The sequence below is a fragment of the Leptodactylus fuscus genome, chromosome 11 (assembly GCF_031893055.1).
Source record: "Leptodactylus fuscus isolate aLepFus1 chromosome 11, aLepFus1.hap2, whole genome shotgun sequence".
Taxonomy (NCBI): Eukaryota; Metazoa; Chordata; class Amphibia; order Anura; family Leptodactylidae; genus Leptodactylus; species Leptodactylus fuscus.
In genome coordinates this window covers 41,484,154-41,505,040 of record NC_134275.1, presented here as the reverse complement: position 1 = coordinate 41,505,040, position 20,887 = coordinate 41,484,154, and the positions used below count along the sequence as shown (strand labels likewise).

The window sequence follows — 20,887 nt, the reverse complement described above, 5'->3', positions numbered from 1 at the left end:
CCCCACATCTCTCCCCCACAGTTCACCATGCACCCCACATCTCTCCCCCACAGTACCCCATGCACCCCACCTCTCCCCCACATTCAATCGTGTACCCCACATCCAACCCCCACAGTTCACCATGCACCCCCACATCTCTCCCCCACAGTTCACCATGCACCCGCCATCTCTCCTCCACAGTACACCATGCACCCCACATCTCTCCCCACAGTACACCATGCACCCCACCTCTCCCCCACAGTCAATCGTGTACCCCACATCCAACCCCCACAGTACACCATGCACCCCCACAGCACTCCCCCACAGTTCAACATGCACCCCACATCTCTCCCCCACAGTTCAACATGCACCCCACATCTCTCCCCCACAGTTCACCAAGCACCCCACATCTCTCCCCCACAGTTCACCATGCACCCCTCATCTCTCCCCCACAGTACACCATGCACCGCACATCTCTCCCCCACAGTTCACCATGCACCCCACATCTCTCCCCCACAGTACACCATGCACCCCACATCTCTCCCCCACAGTACACCATGCACCCCACATCTCTCCCCCACAGTTCACCATGCACCCCACATCTCTCCCCACAATACACCATGCACCCCACCTCTCCCCCACAGTCAATCGTGTACCCCACATCCAACCCCCACAGTACACCATGCACCCCCACATCCAACCCCCACAGTACACCATGCACCCCACAGTTCACGATGCACCCCACATCTCTCCCCTCAGTACACCATGCACCCCACCTCTCCCCCACAGTCAATCGTGTACCCCACATCCAACCCCCACAGTTCACCATGCACCCGACATTTCTCCCCCACAGTACACCATGCACCCAACATCTCTCCCCACAGTACACCATGCACCCCACCTCTCCCCCACAGTCAATCGTGTACCCCACATCCAACCCCTACAGTTCACCATGTACCTGACATTTCTCCCCCACAGTACACCACGCACCCCCACAGTTCACCATGCACCCCACATCTCTCCCCCACAGTTCACCATGCACCCCAATTCTCCCCCCCCCCAAACTACACCCTGCGCCCACACCTCTCCCCCAAATCTTACATCTCTCTCCCTCTACATGAGTCCCCCCGCGAACTTCCGGTTGACGCATGCGCAATGGAAGGGCGGCAAGAGAACTTCCGGTCCTGATGTTAGACGTACGTGTAAGCTTGACTTGCAAGCATTATGCCGTCTGGTTGTTGTGCTTTTGGTTGTTCCATGAGAAGTGGAACGAATTTAATGTCCTCCATCAAATTTTACAAGTTTCCATGGAATCCAGATCGACGAAAAGCCTGGGAAATCGCTGTAAAAAGAGAAGGTTGGACACCTAACAACAGCTCTCGACTATGCAGTCTTCATTTCATATCAGGTAAGTTTAAGTTTTCACATATGGTGTTCTGTTTTGGTCACTGTAAGCATAACTATAAACAAACAAATCGACAATTTGCAAACTAAGAATAGAAATGTTATTTCCTGGTTTCAGGGGGCCCTTCCAAAGATCCTCTGCATCCTGACTGGATACCCAGTGTGTTTCCTCATTGTGAAGCAAGTGGAGACAAAGGCAAAAATGCATTGAGACGATACAACAGGAGCAATCAACGTGCAACTTCGCTGCAAGCTAAGACAGCTTTTACAGATATGAGCACAATGGCAAATGAAATGGAAAATGAAGTGGCAGGTGAAGAAAGTTGTGCAGACATTTCTACACAAACAGAGAAACTTGTACATTGTACAGTAGGAACACAGACTGAACTAACATTACATGATATTAATAAATTGGTAGCTGAGAATGAAGCCATGCGCAAACAGATTGCAAGTTTGGAGCAGATAGTTGACTATGAGAAAGATGATGAAAAAATAAAATTGTACACAGGATTGCCAAACTGTAAAGTTTTTCAGATGCTCCTTCAGTATGTATTACTCTATTGGAGACCAGATGTTACAACCACCCTTAGCTATGCTGATCAACTGTTATTAGTGTTGATGAAAATGCGCCTGAATCTGACCAACAAAGATTTAGGTTTCAGATTTAGAATTAGATGTAAAAAAGTTTCCACTATTTTTCATTGCTGGCTAAATATTTTGGCTGTAGAACTTAAAAGTCTAATTGTCTGGCCAGCCCGTGATGTAATTCAGAAGCGGACGTCGAAACAATTAGTAAAGGGTAGGTTTCAAAACCTTCGCTGCATAATTGATTGTTCTGAAATTTTCATTGAACGACCTGTTAATTTTAAGGCCAGATCACAAACATTCTCAAATTACAAGAATCACAACACTATTAAATTTCTAATTGCCATTAGTCCTACAGGTGGAATTTCGTTTGTGTCATCTTGTTGGGGTGGTAGGGTTAGCGATTTGGAGCTCAACAAAAGATCTGGAATATTGAGTCTCCTAGAATTTGGGGACTTAGTCATGGCAGACAGAGGTTTTGAAATTCAGAACATACTGTCTGCAAGAGGTGTTTCTCTTGCTATTCCCTCCTTCACAAGAGGTAAATTTCAACTATCAAGAAAGGATGTAGAACTGTCAAGGCAGATTTCTCGTGTACGAATACATGTGGAACGAATAATCGGTCAACTGAAGAAGTATAGCATACTACAGGGAATCATACCTATTACTCTGTTAAAACGCCCTTCTGACACAGAGCTGTCTACTATTGATAAAATGATAATCGTATGTTCAGCTCTAGTAAACATGCAAGGACAGATTTTTTAAATAGGTATACATGGTGTTGCAAAATTACATAAGGGTTAGTCAATGTAAAAGAAAGCAATAAAAAACAAATGTTTACCCAGAAATATCATTGTTTATTGTTATAAATGTTTTGATTTATTTCAACTTTAGTAACTTTATCTACAGTTTCTCTTACGTTAAATCTTCTGATGCTGGATATACACCCAAGTTTGTTGTATGATTCTGTTGTGTTCACACATCAGTATGCCATCCGTCTGTTTGAATTCAGTTTGACACTTCAAAACAGACTGATGCACATACTGATTGTATACTGACACCTTTTTCTGCTGATAGCAAACTGTTCCCTAGAGGACAGATAAGGGGATTAAAAGTAGCAATTGGAAACAGAGTAGAGATAAGGACATTTATTATATCTCCTTATCTCTACTCTGTTTCCAATTGCTACTTTTAATCCCCTTATCTGTCCTCTAGGGAACAGAGAACGTTTGCTAATAGCAGAAAAAGGTGTCAGTATACAATCAGCATGTGTATCAGTCCGTTTTGAAGTGTCAAACTGAATTCAAACAGACGGATGGCATACTGATGTGTGAACATACCCTTACTGTTTTTGTTACCTTTATTTGAACATGAAAACTTGTTGAACATGAAAACTGTTAAACATTAATAAATATAAAGAGGTAATGAATTACCTTAATTGACAAAACAGACACGAGTATTGTTTTTTTGTTTGGCATCCATTGTGGTCTAACCTCTCAACCTCTATTCAGCAGACAACTGGTCACGTGACAGGTCATTTTTGTGTGCTCTATGCAATGATGAATACACCTGAAATCACTATGAAGAGGTTTTACACTTTTGACAATACCACTTTCCTTTAGGTTTTCGATTTAAATTCATACATTTGAAATGGAACCAAATGACATCACACCTATCACCATCACATGCAATCATCTTTCCTGCTGCAGGTGATTTGCACAAACAGTACAACCGTTCTCCTCCATCTGGAATGTAATCTGTGTCTAGCCTTCGCGTTAGGATTTCTGGGTGTACATATTTTATATAAAAACTATCCAATTTCGGTTTTAATGCCTCTTCCCAAAATTTTGTGTCTGGGTAAATCTTACTGTATGTCACTTCATCATGTATGAACACTACAAAAAAACAAAATTTTGCTCTTGTTAAAAACAGCTGACCCTGTACTTGAGTGTAATAATGGTGATTAGGTTTTAGCTTTTTATTTTTTTCTAGATAGAATTTTGGATCTTCTAATGCCTCTTCAATTGTGGACATCTTATAAGTGAAGGGACATTTAATCTCAACAATTCCTTTCCCACAGCAAATACATTCTGTGAACCCATCAGGACTGGCTCCCAAATGTGGCCATTTTGTGTTAACTACCAATCCTGCTTTGCGGCATGAAAACTCTTGGTGTTTCCCTTGTTCTTCCTGAATAAATTTTTCTCTGGCTTTTCCCTCATTTTCAATTCCCCATACCATTGCATCAGATTTCTGAAAACCACCTGTATAGCCCATGATATCTCTTACTAAATTAGTGGAACTTGTACTTTCTTTAAATGTCATTGCCCTGTGAAATTGTGATGCACATATTCGTCCTTTTCTGTTTAGTCTCCATACTTCACTCATATTCTGTTTTCGGGATGCAAGCTCTAGGTAATCAGCCTCTTTTTGTGAAATACATAAACTGTCAAATACGGATATTAACACATTTTCTAAGCCTTCATCATCAAGATCTTTAAACTGTAGGTTATAAAGATTAATCAGTGACATGGGGAGTACGCTTTCATCAATTTCGTCTTCAGATGCAGAGTCAGTTTCTTGTGGGTCGAAAGTCTTGGTGGGAAAATGCCTTAGAATTTTAGCATTTGGATTAGCCTCCATTAGCATGCTCAGAAGTTTTTTAGGAGAACCACGAGCCACAGGAACAGGTAAAGGAGAGAACTTTTTATATGTACGTCCTCTAGTTGGCTTGCAGAAATTAATGTCAATTACTCTCATACTTTGCACCACTTTCTTGCCTGTAGTCTTCCACGTACAAGGGTTACAAGTCACAGATGTACTTGTGGCTCCATCAGTCACAGCTGCTTCTATAGCGAAGAGAACTGCAGCTATATGGCTACAAACTTCTCCAATTCTGTTAGTAAAATAAGAAAATATAATTGTTGAGTGCACATTCTACAGTTATCTATCATAAAACATTTTATTAAATGGACCATTACTTACCCAGCTATACATTGGCAGTGGGCTGAAAAAACTTCACCATTTTCGTGGCAAACAATCCAACATTCGTATGGGTTTCCATTTCGTTGTCCTGGTGCAACTGTAGCTAAAACAATACGATATAGTATAGAGCTTTCAGGTTTATGTATTAGAACCTTATATATTTTGCCACTTTGGAAATAATTAAAAGCTTCCAAAGACTTGAAAGCCTTCAAACTCTCTCCGGTATAAGGTCCTGGAGACTTCACCAAATAATCATATAGATGGGGCCATTGCACAGTCGGCCATAATGTACAATCATTGACAAACTTGTCCTTGTTTCGATTATCGTAAGGATCCGGACCTTCTTTTCCTTCTATTGTCAATTTTTCCTTGTATCGGGCTTGATCACCGATATCCAAACTTTTAAAATAAGCACTTGTCATTACGAGAAATCATCACTTCATCACTAACACTCTCTAAACCGGAAAGCGCTGTTCGACCGGAAGTAGGAAGGGCGGGACATAATGCTTTATTATTGTTGTCAAAAGGGGACTCATGTCTACACTACTCCCTGCAGTCCACCTACTGTATCTTCCCCTCACTACACCCTGCACCTTGCAGGTCTCCATGTTGCTCCACTACACAGGATACAGTGGTAGGTCCTGCTTGCAATTAAAGACACGCCTATCAAGTTATGTGATCTTGTGACGTCAGAAGGTCCTTTCGGCGTCTAGTATTTAGCCTTTACCCTAAAGGAAGGGACCTGTGTGTTTTTCACTTTCACTTTGCTAAGAGCTTCCTCTCCTCCTCGGGAAACCTTTGCAGGATGCAGACAGCAGGAGCTAGCACTATAGCAGGAAGAGACCTGAGCGATTAAGCTCCACCCCCTGGGTTTCCTGCACCCCTCTCATTGGAGGGCAGTGAGAGAAGGGGAGTGTCCTTATGCCTCAGCTCTAGCAGAGCACTGAAGGGACGCTCCGACTTCATTTAAAGGGGTTGTCCCGTCACAAGGATCCTATCTATACTGCTTGTAAATGTGAATGTAAGACTTTTCCTAAATACAATGCTTCAGTAAAACTGCTTTGTTTGGCCACTATCTCACTTTATTCATTTTTTTGTGGCCACAGCCCTGACCTAGCTGCTCCTGAGTCAAGTGATGTGTCTGCCTGCTCTCAGGGGGGAGGGAGGAGGGGCTAAGTGCACGGGAGCGAGCCTGGAGGGGGGGGGGGGTAGTTTACCCTTTGGGGGACAGGTGAAGCCAGCAACATCTCTATGCTTCTGCCCTGCATGAAGACAGCAGCGGCAGAAGCGATGCTGCTATTCCGGGGCGGGGGGGGCGGAGGAGCGGAATAACAGCATCGCTTCTGCCGCTGCTGTCTTCATGCAGGGCAGAAGCATAGAAATGTTGCTGGCTTCACCTGTGCCAGCATCTAACTCCCCGGCATCCGCTGTAGCTCTACTCCCCGTTTTTTTGGATTGGAACCTGAGGTGGCCTCCGCCTCAGGTTCCAATCCAAAAAAACCCTGTGTGAACTTACCCTCAAGGATTTATCCATATTTCTAATATTGAGGCCTGTCCTTAGGATAGGCCATCAATATTACATCTGTGATGATACAACAGCCAGGACCTCTGCAGATCAGCTCTTCCAGGACAGCGTGGCTACAGGTAATGGTAAGTGCTAGTTCATACGGGGGGAGGTATAGCGGGTTTTGGCACTGAGAGTGACGCGGTGAGCCGCATCACTCTTGGGTCAAAACCCGCCTGCCATAACTGTCGCGGTTTCCCCCCCCCTGGAATCGGCTCAAATGAATGGGCCAACTCCGGAGGTTGCTGCCACCAGGCGGATGCCACGGCTCACTGAGCCGTGGAATCCACCTGAAGAAAGGGCAGCCTGCTTCTTTTTTCAGTGAATGGCAGCATGCCACTCACGGAAAAAAGAAGCCTGGCGGTCTACATAGACCACCATTGTGAGGGAGCGGATTATGATGTGGATTACGCACCATAATCCGCCCCTTCTGTGCCCGTGTGAACAGGCCCTTACATTCTAGGAGCCACACTGCTCACATTCCATACAGTGTGTAGCAGTGGGTTTAGGTACTGCGGTGGTGCACATCGTGTGGTGGGTGAGCAGCATGGCTCCCGACATGTTTTTAACTTTAGTCGCCCTGTCTCGGTAACGCTGGTCTGCAGGGGTCCTGATGGTGGGCCCTTAGAAACAATTCCACTGGTGGGCCCTACACACCCCTGTCCGACACTGTATCCACCTATCAACACTAGGGCGGGTTCTTCCTCCCCATTTATTCTTTGCTCATATTGGTGCTTGCTATTGCCTTGTGTGTTCTGGCTTTTCTCTTGCTGTTTATTCTTGTATTCTGATTCTTGACCTCTGGCTTTCCCTATAGTCTACTCTTTTTGGATATCAATTTGACACTGCACTGCTGGACTGTTACTGACCCCTGGCTAGCTGACCTCCCTTGTTGTTGTTTGTCTTGTCTGCGTTTTGTGTGTCACGTATTTAGGAAGGGTTTTGTCGTCCAGTTGTCGCCTATTACCTAGGATAGGACCGGCAAGCAGGCAGGAAGGGACAGTGGGGGGTTTCAGACCAGGGCTCACTGTCTCTGGTGGCCCTTCCTCCAGGGTTTCCATCAGCTACTGGGGAATTGCTGTGAGTTGTCACCTCTCATATCTAGTGAGTTGTCACATCTGTTCTTCAGGGATTTACTCTGCAATAATCCATGCTCTGCAAAATAACATGTAACATGAACCATCAAAGATAGAAAGACCCATTTCAGGGCCTGCGATAAGAAAGTAAGTAATATGGCCACTCATATAAAAGTGAGGGGGAGATTGGAGAATGATTTCACTTTTATAGGTCCTTGAAGTATCACCAGGGAGACCAACGAAAGGGTAAAGCGGCAGCGATAGGGAAGTTACGACACATAATAAACGTGTAAAGATGACAGATATTCTCATTTATTGCCAGTTATAGGGCAAGTCCGCACTTTGCCGCCAATTTGACCCTTTAGGATGCAAAGAGTAAATTCTGCGTCAAAAATGGTGTCCAAATTTACTTCAGGGCCGAACATCATGTAAAATTATTGAGAAAGAAAACTGAGAAGGGATCCCTGGCTTGGGCATCATAAGACCTTGTATCGCCCCTTCCCCGAAATACTGTCCATTGACATCAATAGTGGGGTTGAAATTCCCTCCATGCTACATGTCTTCTGACTGTTGCTATGTCAGCCATACTGCATCCCATAGGAATAAATGTAGTGCTAAGTGTTACTCGTAGGGCAGCCATAATGTATGTGTACCCTTATGTATACATTGCTAGCACACATTGCTGTAGGGGTATCTGTGGAGGGCTTCTTTAGTAATTTGGGGTTGTAGCAGTTTCCACCCCACCCCCACCCTATCCCATTGTCACGGCCCTGTTCACGGCCAGCAGTGCCTTGGAAGGTCACATGATCCTGGCTGCAGTGTAGGCGCCGGCCACTGGAGGGCAGTAGCCGCTCAGAAAACCTCGCGGTTGCTAGGAGAGTCCTCTCAAACCGGAAGTGCTGACCACACGTGGAACAAACATGGCGGAGAAGAGAGCTCGGCTGGAGCAGGTGAGGAGGAGAGGACAGGGCAGAGCTGTAGCCAGGGCGTGAGGTCTGAATATCGGATCCTATCGTCCTCCAGCCGGACTGTGTGTACTGGGGACTGGAGTCAGTGTAGACTGTACGATAAGGAACAGGACATGATTATTATTGGAGGGTGTGCTGGGAGTTGTAGTTCTACAGACTGCTCTAACCACAACGTGCATGGACTGTTAGTACTGGCTGCTGCTTCTTAGCTGTGAATGCTTGTACTTGTAGTTCCACTACACTGCATGATTTAATCTCTGTATGAACTAGTGCCTTTGGGAGCTGAGGGTTTGTCACTGTTGCATCCAGACTTTTGGAGGAGTTGTCTGAGACTGTGATATTTATTGTTGTAAGCTCCTCCCTACTACCAAATACAGCGCCGTACAGTGGCTGTGCTTGGTATTACCAACTGTGTCATAGCTAGAGAAGGGCGAACAGTGAAATATTCAAGATTTGATATTCGTTTCGAGTAGAGCCTCAATATTCGACTACTCGATCGAATCTTATTATAGTCTATGGGAAAAAATGCTTGTTTCAGGAGAAACCACTATTCGACTAAAGGAGAGAAACCAAGTCCACGAATAGCAGGAGGAGAGTGTTTAGGAGGAGCGCTGTGAAGTTAAAGTGCACAGACCCCATTATAGTCTATGGGGTCCGTGCGCTTTAACTGCACAGTGCTTGCATTTGCGCTGATAAAAAGTAAGCTCCCTCGTAACCGCAAGCTGCCAGCTCTCCCGACTAGCAAAGACGAGCCTGCAGCAAATCAACGCTGGTTCTGCAACAGGCTCATCATTGCTAGTCGGGAGAGCTGGCAGCTTGCAGTTACGAGGGAGCTGACTTTTTCTCATAGGAATGAATTGACCAGCGTTGATTGGCCAGTGTACAGCATTCGGCCAATCAACGCTGGTTCTGCCGGAGGCTCGTCTGTGAGGAGGCGGAGTCTAAGTTTGGACCACAATGGAGACTGCTGTGAACTGGGCCTTAGAATGGTTCTTTTCATTGACAGCAAGCAGAGGAAAACTCCAGACTACACAGATACATTGTGCTATCTCTAGTGCAAGGGATGACGGTCTTTGATTTGTCACATACCTGCATCTACTGCCGCCTCCCTCGGTTGCTCGAATAACCTGAAATAAAAGATTTCACCTTTGCTCTATCTTGGAATAGTAATTATTTTCTATTTTGTGTGTTGCAGGAACCTGAAAAGAAAGTAAACTGGAGGAAACATAAGGCACAGAGTAAGATCTGCCCCTCGTGCATCACCTCAGAGGCCACTTGTACTAGACACAAGGCTTAACTTTCTGATAACTTTTGTGTATTACAGGAAATGAACTGAAAAAGCAATGGAAAGAGGCAAAATTACTGAAAACGCTAGAGAAGGAGCAACTGAAGAAACAGGAAGAGGCTGAGAGACTGGAGAAGGAGAAGGAGAGGGAAGCGAAGAGAGAATCCCACGGTACAGTCCTATGGTCATATACTACTGGATGATCTGATGCCAACCAGCCTTAAGAGGCAGTGCAGCTCTCCTATGTCCCATATAACAGGGATATACAGACTCCTGTAGCTGTCAAGGCATGCTGGGCTTTGTAGTGTCACTGGTTAGAGATCATTGATGTCATGGATGTGACTGATTTCTCTGGTTTGGGCCCAGAATGTTAGTTGGTGCACTCACTGTATGCTGTTTTGTCATACAGGCCCTATCCATACAGCTGTGGACAAGGATGTTTATCTACTGATGTAGTGGACATAGAGATCTCTATAGAGTCTGCTGTAGTTGCCTGCACAGCTAGTGTCCAGTATACCACTGTGCATGGAAAAGCATTAAAGGAGGACAGCAGTGAGGCCCCTGCATTCTTAGGATTAAAAGGGGGTCTCAGACAGTCCCCTCATGATCATAAAGTGATGGTATAATGCTATAATAGCCTAGGGCCAGCAAAAAGGATGATATTTAGTCAGTTATTCCTGTATCAATACACTCTGCATGGCCATAACGTTGGACAAAAGGGGATTGTTGGGACTTGTAGTGACCAGCTATAATACAGCACAATGCATATGGGAGCTTTATATGTTTTAATGGCACTGTGTGTTTAGGCTTTTCCTGTTAGATCCTCTATTACAGTGGTCTGATCATGGCCTCCTTCTCTGTTTCCTCCTTAGGTCGTCCATATACAGTGAGTGTGGCATTGCCTGGTTCCATTATGGATAACGCCCAGTCCCCAGAGCTGCGTACGTACCTGGCTGGCCAGATAGCTCGGGCGTGTGCCATTTTTTGTGTGGACGAGATAGTAATATTTGACGAGACTGGCGAAGGATCCAAGTATGTGTAGCATATCTGAAGGATGGTATAAAGTCAGTCAGTGATTATTGAAGCCTGGTCTCAGTTGATATGTCTTGTCTTACAGAAGCGTGGAAGGGGAGTTTGAGGGAGTTGGCAAAAAAGGCCAGGCGTGTGTGCAGCTGGCACGTATACTGCAGTACCTGGAATGTCCACAGTGAGTATTGACCTGTCTGGGTTTTTGTTTTTTTGGGGGGATGTACACATACCACGGTTTCTTGCCAATGACATCAAATTTATTGATCACATAATACAGCAGCAGATCAGTCCGATTGATGTGAGCAGTGCTCATCTGAATTCTGCAGCCTCGTCAGCCAGCCCATCAATGAGTGTGGATCCTCACTGATCACACATTGATGACATATCTTAAAGGGATTGTCAGGATATAGTTTTTTGCAAGGAGGCCAATGATAAGTGCTCCTTACACAAGTATTCATCCCCTCCAGATTAGTACTTGGGCACTGTAATATTCTGCTGTCCTGCCACCATTGGTACATCTGATGACCTCAGTTGGGCCTGTCTATTTGGTAATCTATACATTTGTCTTTTCTTCTGTAGGTATTTAAGAAAATCCTTCTTCCCCAAGCATCCAGATCTGCAGTTTGCAGGTAACTATTCTATTATGTGGATGAAGGTAAGGTCAGTCTTGTTGCACTTGCAGTGATGTCATCATTCCGTATGTTACCCTTTCTAGGGCTCCTGAACCCTCTGGACAGTCCTCATCATGTGAGAATTGATGAAGAGTCTACATACCGGGAGGGAGTTGTATTGGATCGACCCACTAAAGCTGGCAAAGGCTCATTCGTGAACTGTGGAATGCGGAAGGTACCCAGAGCAACCTACTAGAGGGCGCCATGTTATTTGTTATGTTGGATATTATTCTGGGCTAGGACTACATACGATTGCAATGTCTCACTGTTATATGTGTCTAATGATAGTAAATGTGGTCACTTTACAACCCACAATATTCCACAATCTGCTGGATATCTGTGCTTCTCACTTGATAACCTGTCACAAGTGTAGGTCATTAGTTGAAGATCATCAAGGATCTGCTTCAGTTATTTGAAGAGACTGCAGTGCTCAGAAGAGTATTGCAGGCTCTTCCCTCATAACCAATTCCAGCCCCGCACGTATTACAACAGCTGTGCTCGGTATTGCAACTCAATTCTATTCACTTGAATTTGACTGAGCAGCAAACAGGCCACGTGACTAATGTCATATGGCCAGAAGTAGTGCTGCTGTGGCTTCTAACATCTGTGGGGGCAGGATCTGTAATTGATGACCTATCCTGTTAGTTGTGAATTTTAGACAGTGGCCTCACCATTTTTCATGTCTTGGTAGGAGGTGCAGATCGACAAGCAGCTACAGGCCGGAGTCAGAGTCACTGTTCAGATACAACCGGAGAAGTCAGGTAAATTATCACTGCGTAGAAGACGTGTATGGTATGTTTCAATGTTTATCAGACCGGTCAGAGACTTGTACCTCATCTTAAGGTGTATAGTCTGTGAGGTTGAAAAACAAGAAATGTTGGTAATGAGAGCGGAAGTAGCTAGCGTCTTGTAGTTGGCAGACTGCTTACATGAGTGGAGAAAAGCTGCAATACCTGTCATAGACTATGAATCGGAGTGGCACTATTTTGGGGGAAGAAAGGCTTAATTTTCTCATCCTGGGCCAACCCCTTTACTATCCGGAAGGGTCATCTTACCCTGATGACGGCGTTTCTCATGAATAATACTTATCACCTATCCACAGGATAAGTGTATGACCCCTTCAGCAATCACAAAAACCAAGCCCCTAGTGTGAATTGACTGCATGGGCATGACCACTATTTTGTTCACTCCATGACCAATGGAGAAAAGAGTACAGCTCTGTCAGTCTTATAAAAGTGAATGGAGCAGAGGTCACACATTCACCATACCACTCATTCACAAGACAACCCCTTCTTTATGGTGGGGAGCTCCCTGTAGTCACGCCACCAGCAATCAGACGCTTGTCCTGTTGATAGAATTGATTCATCAGAGTATTTAGTTATACCTATTGTTTTTGTATTCATTCTATATCATCTATTTCTAGACCAAAAAGTTAGAAAAGGGATTGTGGTGTCGCCACAGCATCCGAGGACAGAAGATGGCATATACTGGGGGTACCGAGTGAGGCTGGCGTCTTGCCTCAGTGAGTATCCGCACCCCTTCATGATCTTATGTTCTGTATATGTTTTGCTGCAGCATTTACTCTGATCTCTTTATCTTAGGTGCGGTTTTCACAGAATGCCCCTTTAAGGACGGCTATGACCTTACTATTGGGACCTCTGAACGTGGGAGCAGTGTGGAGGATGTGACCCTGTCGCATTTCCAGTAAGCTGTCAAGTCCTTGTTGGGCGTGGCGGGGGGGGGGGTTACATAATACTCTTAACGGAACCCTTCAGGCAAATGCTGTTATTCCTAGTGACAGGGTAGTACTACGTGACACAGGGATTCTGACTGTGATTCTCTGTGTCCTTTCTCTTCTGATATGTAGACATGGTATTGCATGTACTTCCCCAGGCTACAACATAGAACATTCTCTTTTTGTTATGTTGTCAGACATGCTGTGGTTGTGTTTGGAGGACTTCGAGGACTGGAGGCCAGTGTGGACAGTGACCAGAACCTGGACATAGAAGAACCTGGCATCTTATTTAACCATTACCTGAACACGTGTCCAGACCAGGGCAGCCGCACTATCAGGACAGAGGTGAGCACTCCCTAAACACACCTCTGCATGCACTGAAGCACATTTACTAATCCAACAGTCTGAATGTGTGCCAGATTTATCACAGTGGCAGATCTGGCTCACCCTTACACTGTCTAGTTTAAAAAGGACTTTTCATGTCCTTGGGCACTTGCGGTTTTATATACTGTTAGAAAGCCGACAGTGTCGGCGTTCCTGTTATGTGCCCTGGTGCAAGAGATATGTGCCCTTACCAATATCTCTTCACCGTCAGGAAGGGCGTTCCTGACAGTCTAGCTGGGATGCGAGGAACGCCCCTCCTAACAGTACTGTCCGTAGCACTGTACTGTCAGGGTGGGCGTTCCTTACCGCCCAGTGATGATGCTGATCGGTGAGGAGCGTCTCCCCAGTCCTAGTCTATGGAGGGGGAGCGCCATTCCTGGGTGGTAAATAACGCCCCCCTGACAGTACAGCACTATGGACCGTATTGTCAGGAGGGGTGTTCATAGCCCAGCTAGACTGTCAGGAACGCTGTTCTGACAGTGAAGAGATATCGGTAAGAGCACCAATATCTCTTGCAGCGTGGCACATAACGGTAAAGCTGAAAGTGTGCAGAACATCTAGGCCTTTTTTCAGTGGATATTATTTCAAAGTTCTGTAGCATTTTGCTCAGTAAATCTGCCCGATTGTGTGTTATCTTTATCATCTCTATCATCAGTAGTGTAAATGGCCTTGTGTGTTAGGGCCCCTTCACACGGCGTAGGAGTTCGGCTCATTCCGGCTTTACGAGTGCTCCCATTGAAGTGAATGGGAAGTGTTTAGAAGTGCTCGCGTGTACGGCTCAGAATGAGCTGAACGCTTACGCCGTGTGAAGGGGCCCTAACATGGCTCTTCCTTTCCACCTCCGCTAGTAATACAGATTTACTGCAGGGGACAGTGGTGAGCTCACAGTGGAAGGAAAATTCAATGTGATCAGAAAATTAAATGGGTTGTCCAGGCCAATGATATTGAGCTTCACTTCCTCTTCAGGCAGGTCCAGTGGTCACATGCAGCAAATGAATGTGGATGAGCTGCAATACCAAGCACAGCTACAACAGAACGTACAGTGCTGTGCTTGGTAAGTAGTGAAGAGTCTGCAGTGATCAATATCCTAGCTTGCAAGTGAGTGTATTCTGCTGTCCCAGACAACCTATTTTAAATACCGACAGCAAGGAGGGGGCTAGAAAATAAACTTACCTGCAGCCTTTCCTCTCCGACGCTGGGTTAGCCATCACTATCACCACTCTGTTTGCATACAGAGTGGTGCTGTGTGTGGTGAAACATATGGAGGTGTCAGCATGCTGCAAGGCCTATTCATCCTGATGAGTGGAGGTTCCAACAGTGGAGCCTCCCACTTATCACACCTTACAGGAACAATAATGTATAAAGGTACAGGAACCCTTAAATGTCAGAACTCAACAGTTAACACTTTCACTACTGACTATATCTATGTTTTACATGTATCAGCTAACATGTTCTTTTCCCTCCCTGTCTAGGAAGCCATATTGATCTCACTTGCCGCATTAAAACCCAGAATAGAAAATGCATTGAAGAAGCTGAAAGAAGGCTGAACATTGACTCTGACCACCAATATCAATCACCACCTCCATTTACGTGTGGACATGAATTTCTGACAGCAGTGGACTGTATAAACACACAACCAAACCAAGTCATCCATTAAATATTTTATTACAATCTTGTGCTGTAATTGTAGCTGTCCATAGATGTCCTAGTGCTGCTTCGTGGCTGTCACTTCCCTCCTGCAGTGATAGCCTTCAAGGTGTTTGTGCCCTTAAGAATATTGGGAACAAAAAGTAGGCCTGCGGCTCTCTCAATTGTCTCTATCGGGACCAAGAAGCGATCCAAGGGGATCCTGTCATCTACAGGGCAGTTAGGCATCACATAGGGCCGCAGCTCTATCTCTCCATTGTACTTCTCCAGGACCACCACCTTGAAAAAGTGCGTAGGGACAGCAACGTGGTTTGCACCGATGACTTGATATTTTACGTACATCTTCCCATCAGCTTCCATTCTGCAAATGGTATAAGAATACAATGAGATGAATGTGCATATGGGATCTTCCATGATTCCTGGTTCACATCACATGACTTACTTTGGTAAGAACAGGGGCCCGGTGCACACATACACATTTTTGTTACTCTTGGTTAACCCACGGCAGTATTTCTCCAAGTTATTCCAGGCATGCTGGTTAAGATTTGGATTCTGTAAGAGGAAAGTGGAACAAGTTAGATATACTTGGCGCACAACTACCAGCATTATGGGGCAAGGTTTAGAGGGGTTACCCAGGGACAGTTTGTTCAAAGAGTTGGGCTCTGGGCCATGTGATCAGAACCAGTCACTTCCATGGTTACTTGTATTACTTGTATTTTAGGGGCCAGCAGATTATAATAGTGAAGTCAGCACCCGTAGCGCAGGTAATACCAATGTGTACAGAAGAGATGAATCCACCTGGGTGGTGTTGGTTTGGATCACTTGACCTAGAGTTGAGGTTCAACCCAAATAGAATCAGTTTTTAACAACCCCTGGAATGCCCCTTTAAGCCCTGCATCCTAGTACAGCTAGTCAGAAAAAAATGGCCTAGACATGATGTTGCCTGTGTATTTTGGGCCAGAATTCAGCTGCAGCCATCATGGTAAATTCTCCACATTGGGCAGATTTATCATGCCTTGTATGCCAGTTTATGCAAAAATATGGCGTGTGGGTTTTTTTTTTTGTAGCTGCCATATTTGTGATTATTTACATCAGTTTACTGGCAGATATGATGCCTGAATTCTAGGCCAGCTTTGACATTATCATACATTTCAGAGCAAGTGCATGACCTGGCAGAGGTTGTGCCCTGTCATATAGGAGGTACACCCCTACACCAGCGCAAGCGTTATCAAGACTGGTGTTCCAATGTCAGAATACACCAGGAGGGGGGGGGGGAAGTGGGCCCTCCTCAAAAACACTGTGATATTACGCATAGAGGCAATTTTTCTGCATTTTTTTGAGCCAAAGCCAAGAATGGCAATAAAAGAAATGGGAAATATATAGGAAGCTTATACATCTCCCTCCTGCTCAATCCACACCTGGCTGTGGCTCAAAATCTGCAACAAAAAAGCTGCGTTTCCACAATGTGGGGACTCAGCCTTAGGGTCAGTGCACACAGAGTTTTTTGATGTCAGAACCCGTTTGCATTCACACTACGGATACGCTGACTGAAAATACTTTAAAATACGTTCAGAATCAGCGGCGTATAAAGCAGATCCCATTCGTTTCAATGGGAGCGGCATACAAGCACTCCCCATTGAAATGAATGGGCTGCTTTTTTTTTTCTCTACGAGCGCTCCCATAGCAGTGAATGTGAAGCGCTCTCGTGTACGGCTCAGAATGAGCCGAGCGAGCCGTACACGCAGGCGCTTCCCATTCACTTCAACGGGAAAGCTCGTAGAGAAAAAAGCAGATCCCATTCATTTCAATGGGGAGCACTCGTATGCCGGCTCCCCATTGTAATGAATGGGATCTGCTTTATACACGCTGATTCTGAACGTGTTTTAACGTTCAGAATCAGTCAGCGTATCCGTAGTGTGAATGCACCCTTAATGTGGAAAAAAAAGTCTCCTGTTGAAGTCAATGGGAGGCTTTTTTTTTTTCCACATGGATTCTGACGCGTTTTTTCAAAACTTCGTGTGAATGGACCCTTAGGGTGCATGTTCATAGAGTGATATCCACATGTGCCACTAATGAAAGCAGAATGATATTGTATAATCGTGCGGTCACGTTACATACACACTTGTGGCAGGACATCTGCGGACTACTTATGGGCACACACCAATATACAGCACCGCCTCCAATATGGTACTGCAATAGCTTTGGATACAATATTTTATCAGGCTGTATTCATATGTTGCAGTTTTCTCAAAATATACAGTGTTTCTTTAAGGCCCTATTCACACTTTTATATAGGTAGACAATGTGAGGACCAGATATATTTTTGCCAAACATAATATATATGTCCTGTCTTCTGCTCACATTTTTGGTAAAAAAAAAAAAAAAATCTTTACCAGTCATACAGGGGTATGAAATTTTCCCCTTATCTTGTGTCTGGCATTGGAACTCATCCCCATTGATTTGACTGCAATCCCCCCACCCACCTTGTGCCTCCCTATCTATGGTGCTGGGGTCTGAAGTTGTCCCCATGAAAAACTTATAAGCCACCCAGGCTTCGTTCAGACTGAGGTAATTCAGCTTCATTTTCGTGTCTGTGTTGCAGCCCCAAGACCTGGATGTAGATCACTATAGTGCTAGATGAGTAGACGGCGCCTGCCCTGCATTACCTGTAGCTTCATTATAGCCATCTGAATGAGGCCTTACCCCACTCCCATGATCTCCAATCTGTAACTCAAGCTGTTGCAGACCACAACTCCCAGCATGCCCTCACAGCTAGAGGTATAACACAATGGTTACAAAAAACTAACCTGTGGGTAAATATTGCTCAGTATGAAGGTCTCATCCATTGCCTTCTGGCTCCATTTATGATTGGCCGCAGCAGCCAGATGCCCGCGGTCGAAGCCGCTGCCGCGGTAGTCAGAGTTGGTCGCCCGGTGATATGGGTGCACAGACTCATCTTCTCGGAATTCAGATCCCTCACGGTTGGCGCTGCCCTTTATTCGTTCACTATTAAGCTGCTCCAAAACCCAGGCTGGGCCTCGGAGTCTGGGGTCATAGCTCAATACATGAGACTGGCGGGTCTTGAGCTGACTCAGTCCTGGTAAACCAAAGCGGGTGATCCCAGAAGGAGGTGGCAGAGACACATCAGAGGCGGCCTGGACTATAGGGGGATAGAGGATTTTAGGACCAGACTCATTTTGGTGTTTCCAGCTTGTCAGTCCAGCACCAAGTGCAACTCCAAATGCGAGGGAAGCCCCGGAGAGCAGAACTGTGCGGCCCAGTCTCATCTTATCTGTAACGCACCTTCAGCAATGAAACGTCAGAGGTCCATCCTGGGGTCTTCCTGTTGGAGAAAGTTAACAGTGACCCTCTGAATGTCCATAAGCGCAACCTATAGAGTCTTATGCAAGGCTCTGCCTTAAAGGGTTAGTCCAGTAACCTGGTGATTGGTGGGAATCTGGCTGCTCACAAGAATTGGGGTGTTTTGTACCCCTGTTTGAATGGATTTGCAGGTCGGAAATACACACCCATACTCCAGTCATTTTTATGGGAACTGCCAACATAGATAGCACACCATCAAAATGAATAGAGGGGTAGGCGTACCTTTATGACCAGAAAACCACCCCAGTTCTTGTGATCGTGCGGGTCCCAGTGCTCAGACCCTCACCCATCAACAAGTTACCACCAATCCTTTGAATAAAGAGCAGTTTCCTTTTAATAAGTTGTTCAAGACTATGATAGTGAACTCCACTCTGTCTTCTCAGGCTGTGACATCCATCAGTCACATGGCCTTATTCAAGTGAATGGGGCTGAGCTGCAATACCAAGCACAGCCACTATACAATGTATGGCACTGCAGTCAATATTGTAGTCCTGGAAACCCCTTTACAGGTCACGCTTACAGGTAAGAACTTTTTTCCTTAGGATAGGTCATCACTTGAAGACCACCAGGGGTCTTACTCCCAGAACCCCTGATTATCAGCTGTTTCAAGAGGCTGGAACATTTGATTAAGTGCTGTGGCTACCGTTCCACAACCCCTTTAAATGTGTCATGTGGTAGTGCTGAGGACCCTTCCTGATATAAAGGGTAGGAGGGGGCACAGCACTTTATTGAGCAAGGTTGCAGATAAATACAGCATGGGAACGCTCTGTATTTCTATGCAGTGCAGTGTGGCCCGCGCCCCCTTAAGTCAGAGAAAGGTCCTCAATATGGCCACCATGGCACCCTGACCTTTGACCAGCTCTGGACCTCTTGGTCCCTGCCTGCCCAGTACTGTGACTCTGTTCTGCCGACCATACATGGGGGTGGACAATGAATAGAGTGCGGCAGACTTCTGATTCACAGAAGTACAGCCTGTGGAGGGGAGACACAGAGGACCCCAAAACTAGGGGCACTGTGAAATTTAAAGGAGCAGTACCATCCCCCTTTGCAAGCATTCATTCGTGTAAGAAACCTCATGATATGGTTAGCCAGATAGAGAGTATCAGATAGGGGGCACCCCAAGCAAAATAAAGCCTATCAAGAGTGGTGGTTGGTGGACCCCAGTGCTCATTAGAATGAGGGTCCCGAGCCCCCTGCTCTCCATAAAGTGCACTAATGCAGTCAGGATATAACAGTTCTGATCATTCTAACAAGACACCCTGTACCCTCAGCACTTGTAGCACTACAAGTCCCACAATGCCCTTGCATTATGAACAGCAGTCATTGTTACAGTGTATCAGTAGTATTGAGGTGTATGAGGACACAGACGGATGCAGAGCTGGAGGACTCGTTGCAATGTGCAATATACAAAAGCCATTACTTACCTGCAGACACTGAAGAGTCACGTGGAGGAGACACACTGACCCCTCACAGGTCACAGGAAGAGGCCGCCGGCATGATGTGCGCCACACTGACATCTTGTGGCCATGTTGTGTAGTACAGGCTTAGAGTTTTGTGCGCGATGATGCCACCCAGTGGCCATAGCTGTGTTTCTGCTCAGTGCATTGTATTACGTCACATGTATTAAAGGGATCCTATCATTTAAACTGAATTTTTTCTGCTTATCACGTAGGAATAGCCGATTCGTCTCCTACCTTTAGATGCCTTCTCCGCATCGCCATTCCGTAGAAATCCCCTTTTTCGCCGGTATGCAAATGAGTTCTCTCACAGCACTGGGGCGGGCCCCAGCACTCAAACAGCACTGGGGGCGTCCCCAATGCTGCGAGAGAACTCTCCAGTGCCGCCTCCATCTTCTTCAGGAGCAGGTCTTCTTTGCGTCTTCACAAATTATGTGGATTTCCTGCTGCATCCTGGGACTGCATCCTTTGACGCATTCACCGGACTTTTTGTAGTGAGACGTATCCAATGGCTTAGTTCACACGTGAAAAAAGCCTAGCTGATTTTGTCACTGATTTTTCAGCGTCGCTTTTTTTGGACACTGTTTTTTGCATTGGACGCTGTTTTTGACACTGTTTTTGACGCTTTTTCAGTCACTGTTTTTTTTAAGCTTTTTTTTTTTTGCATTACAAAAAAGTACATGATAAAAAAAACCGCTAGTGGTTTCAGTCGCTGTTTTTGCCAAAACAGCTGCAAA

At 45.5% G+C, this 20,887-nt stretch overlaps 2 protein-coding genes across 2 annotated transcripts; one reads left to right on the top strand and one right to left on the bottom strand.

The window, feature by feature from the left end:
- The first annotated feature begins 8,497 nt into the window (after positions 1–8,497).
- Positions 8,498–15,325, top strand: SPOUT1 (SPOUT domain containing methyltransferase 1). The gene is made up of 12 exons (XM_075259966.1): positions 8,498–8,543; positions 9,757–9,799; positions 9,886–10,017; positions 10,719–10,878; positions 10,964–11,053; positions 11,455–11,504; positions 11,591–11,721; positions 12,238–12,307; positions 12,970–13,068; positions 13,148–13,250; positions 13,479–13,626; positions 15,138–15,325. Exons 1-12 carry the CDS (start codon positions 8,514–8,516, stop codon positions 15,210–15,212), a joined length of 1,131 nt encoding a protein of 376 aa, XP_075116067.1. The 5' UTR covers positions 8,498–8,513; the 3' UTR covers positions 15,213–15,325.
- On the bottom strand, positions 15,299–20,191 carry ENDOG (endonuclease G). The gene is made up of 4 exons (XM_075259968.1): positions 20,118–20,191; positions 18,120–18,655; positions 15,755–15,864; positions 15,299–15,673 (listed from the first exon to the last, which is right to left on the bottom strand). The coding sequence occupies exons 2-4, from the start codon at positions 18,597–18,599 to the stop codon at positions 15,391–15,393; spliced, it is 873 nt and encodes a 290-aa protein (XP_075116069.1). The 5' UTR covers positions 18,600–18,655; positions 20,118–20,191; the 3' UTR covers positions 15,299–15,390.
- Positions 20,192–20,887: the final 696 nt, after the last annotated feature.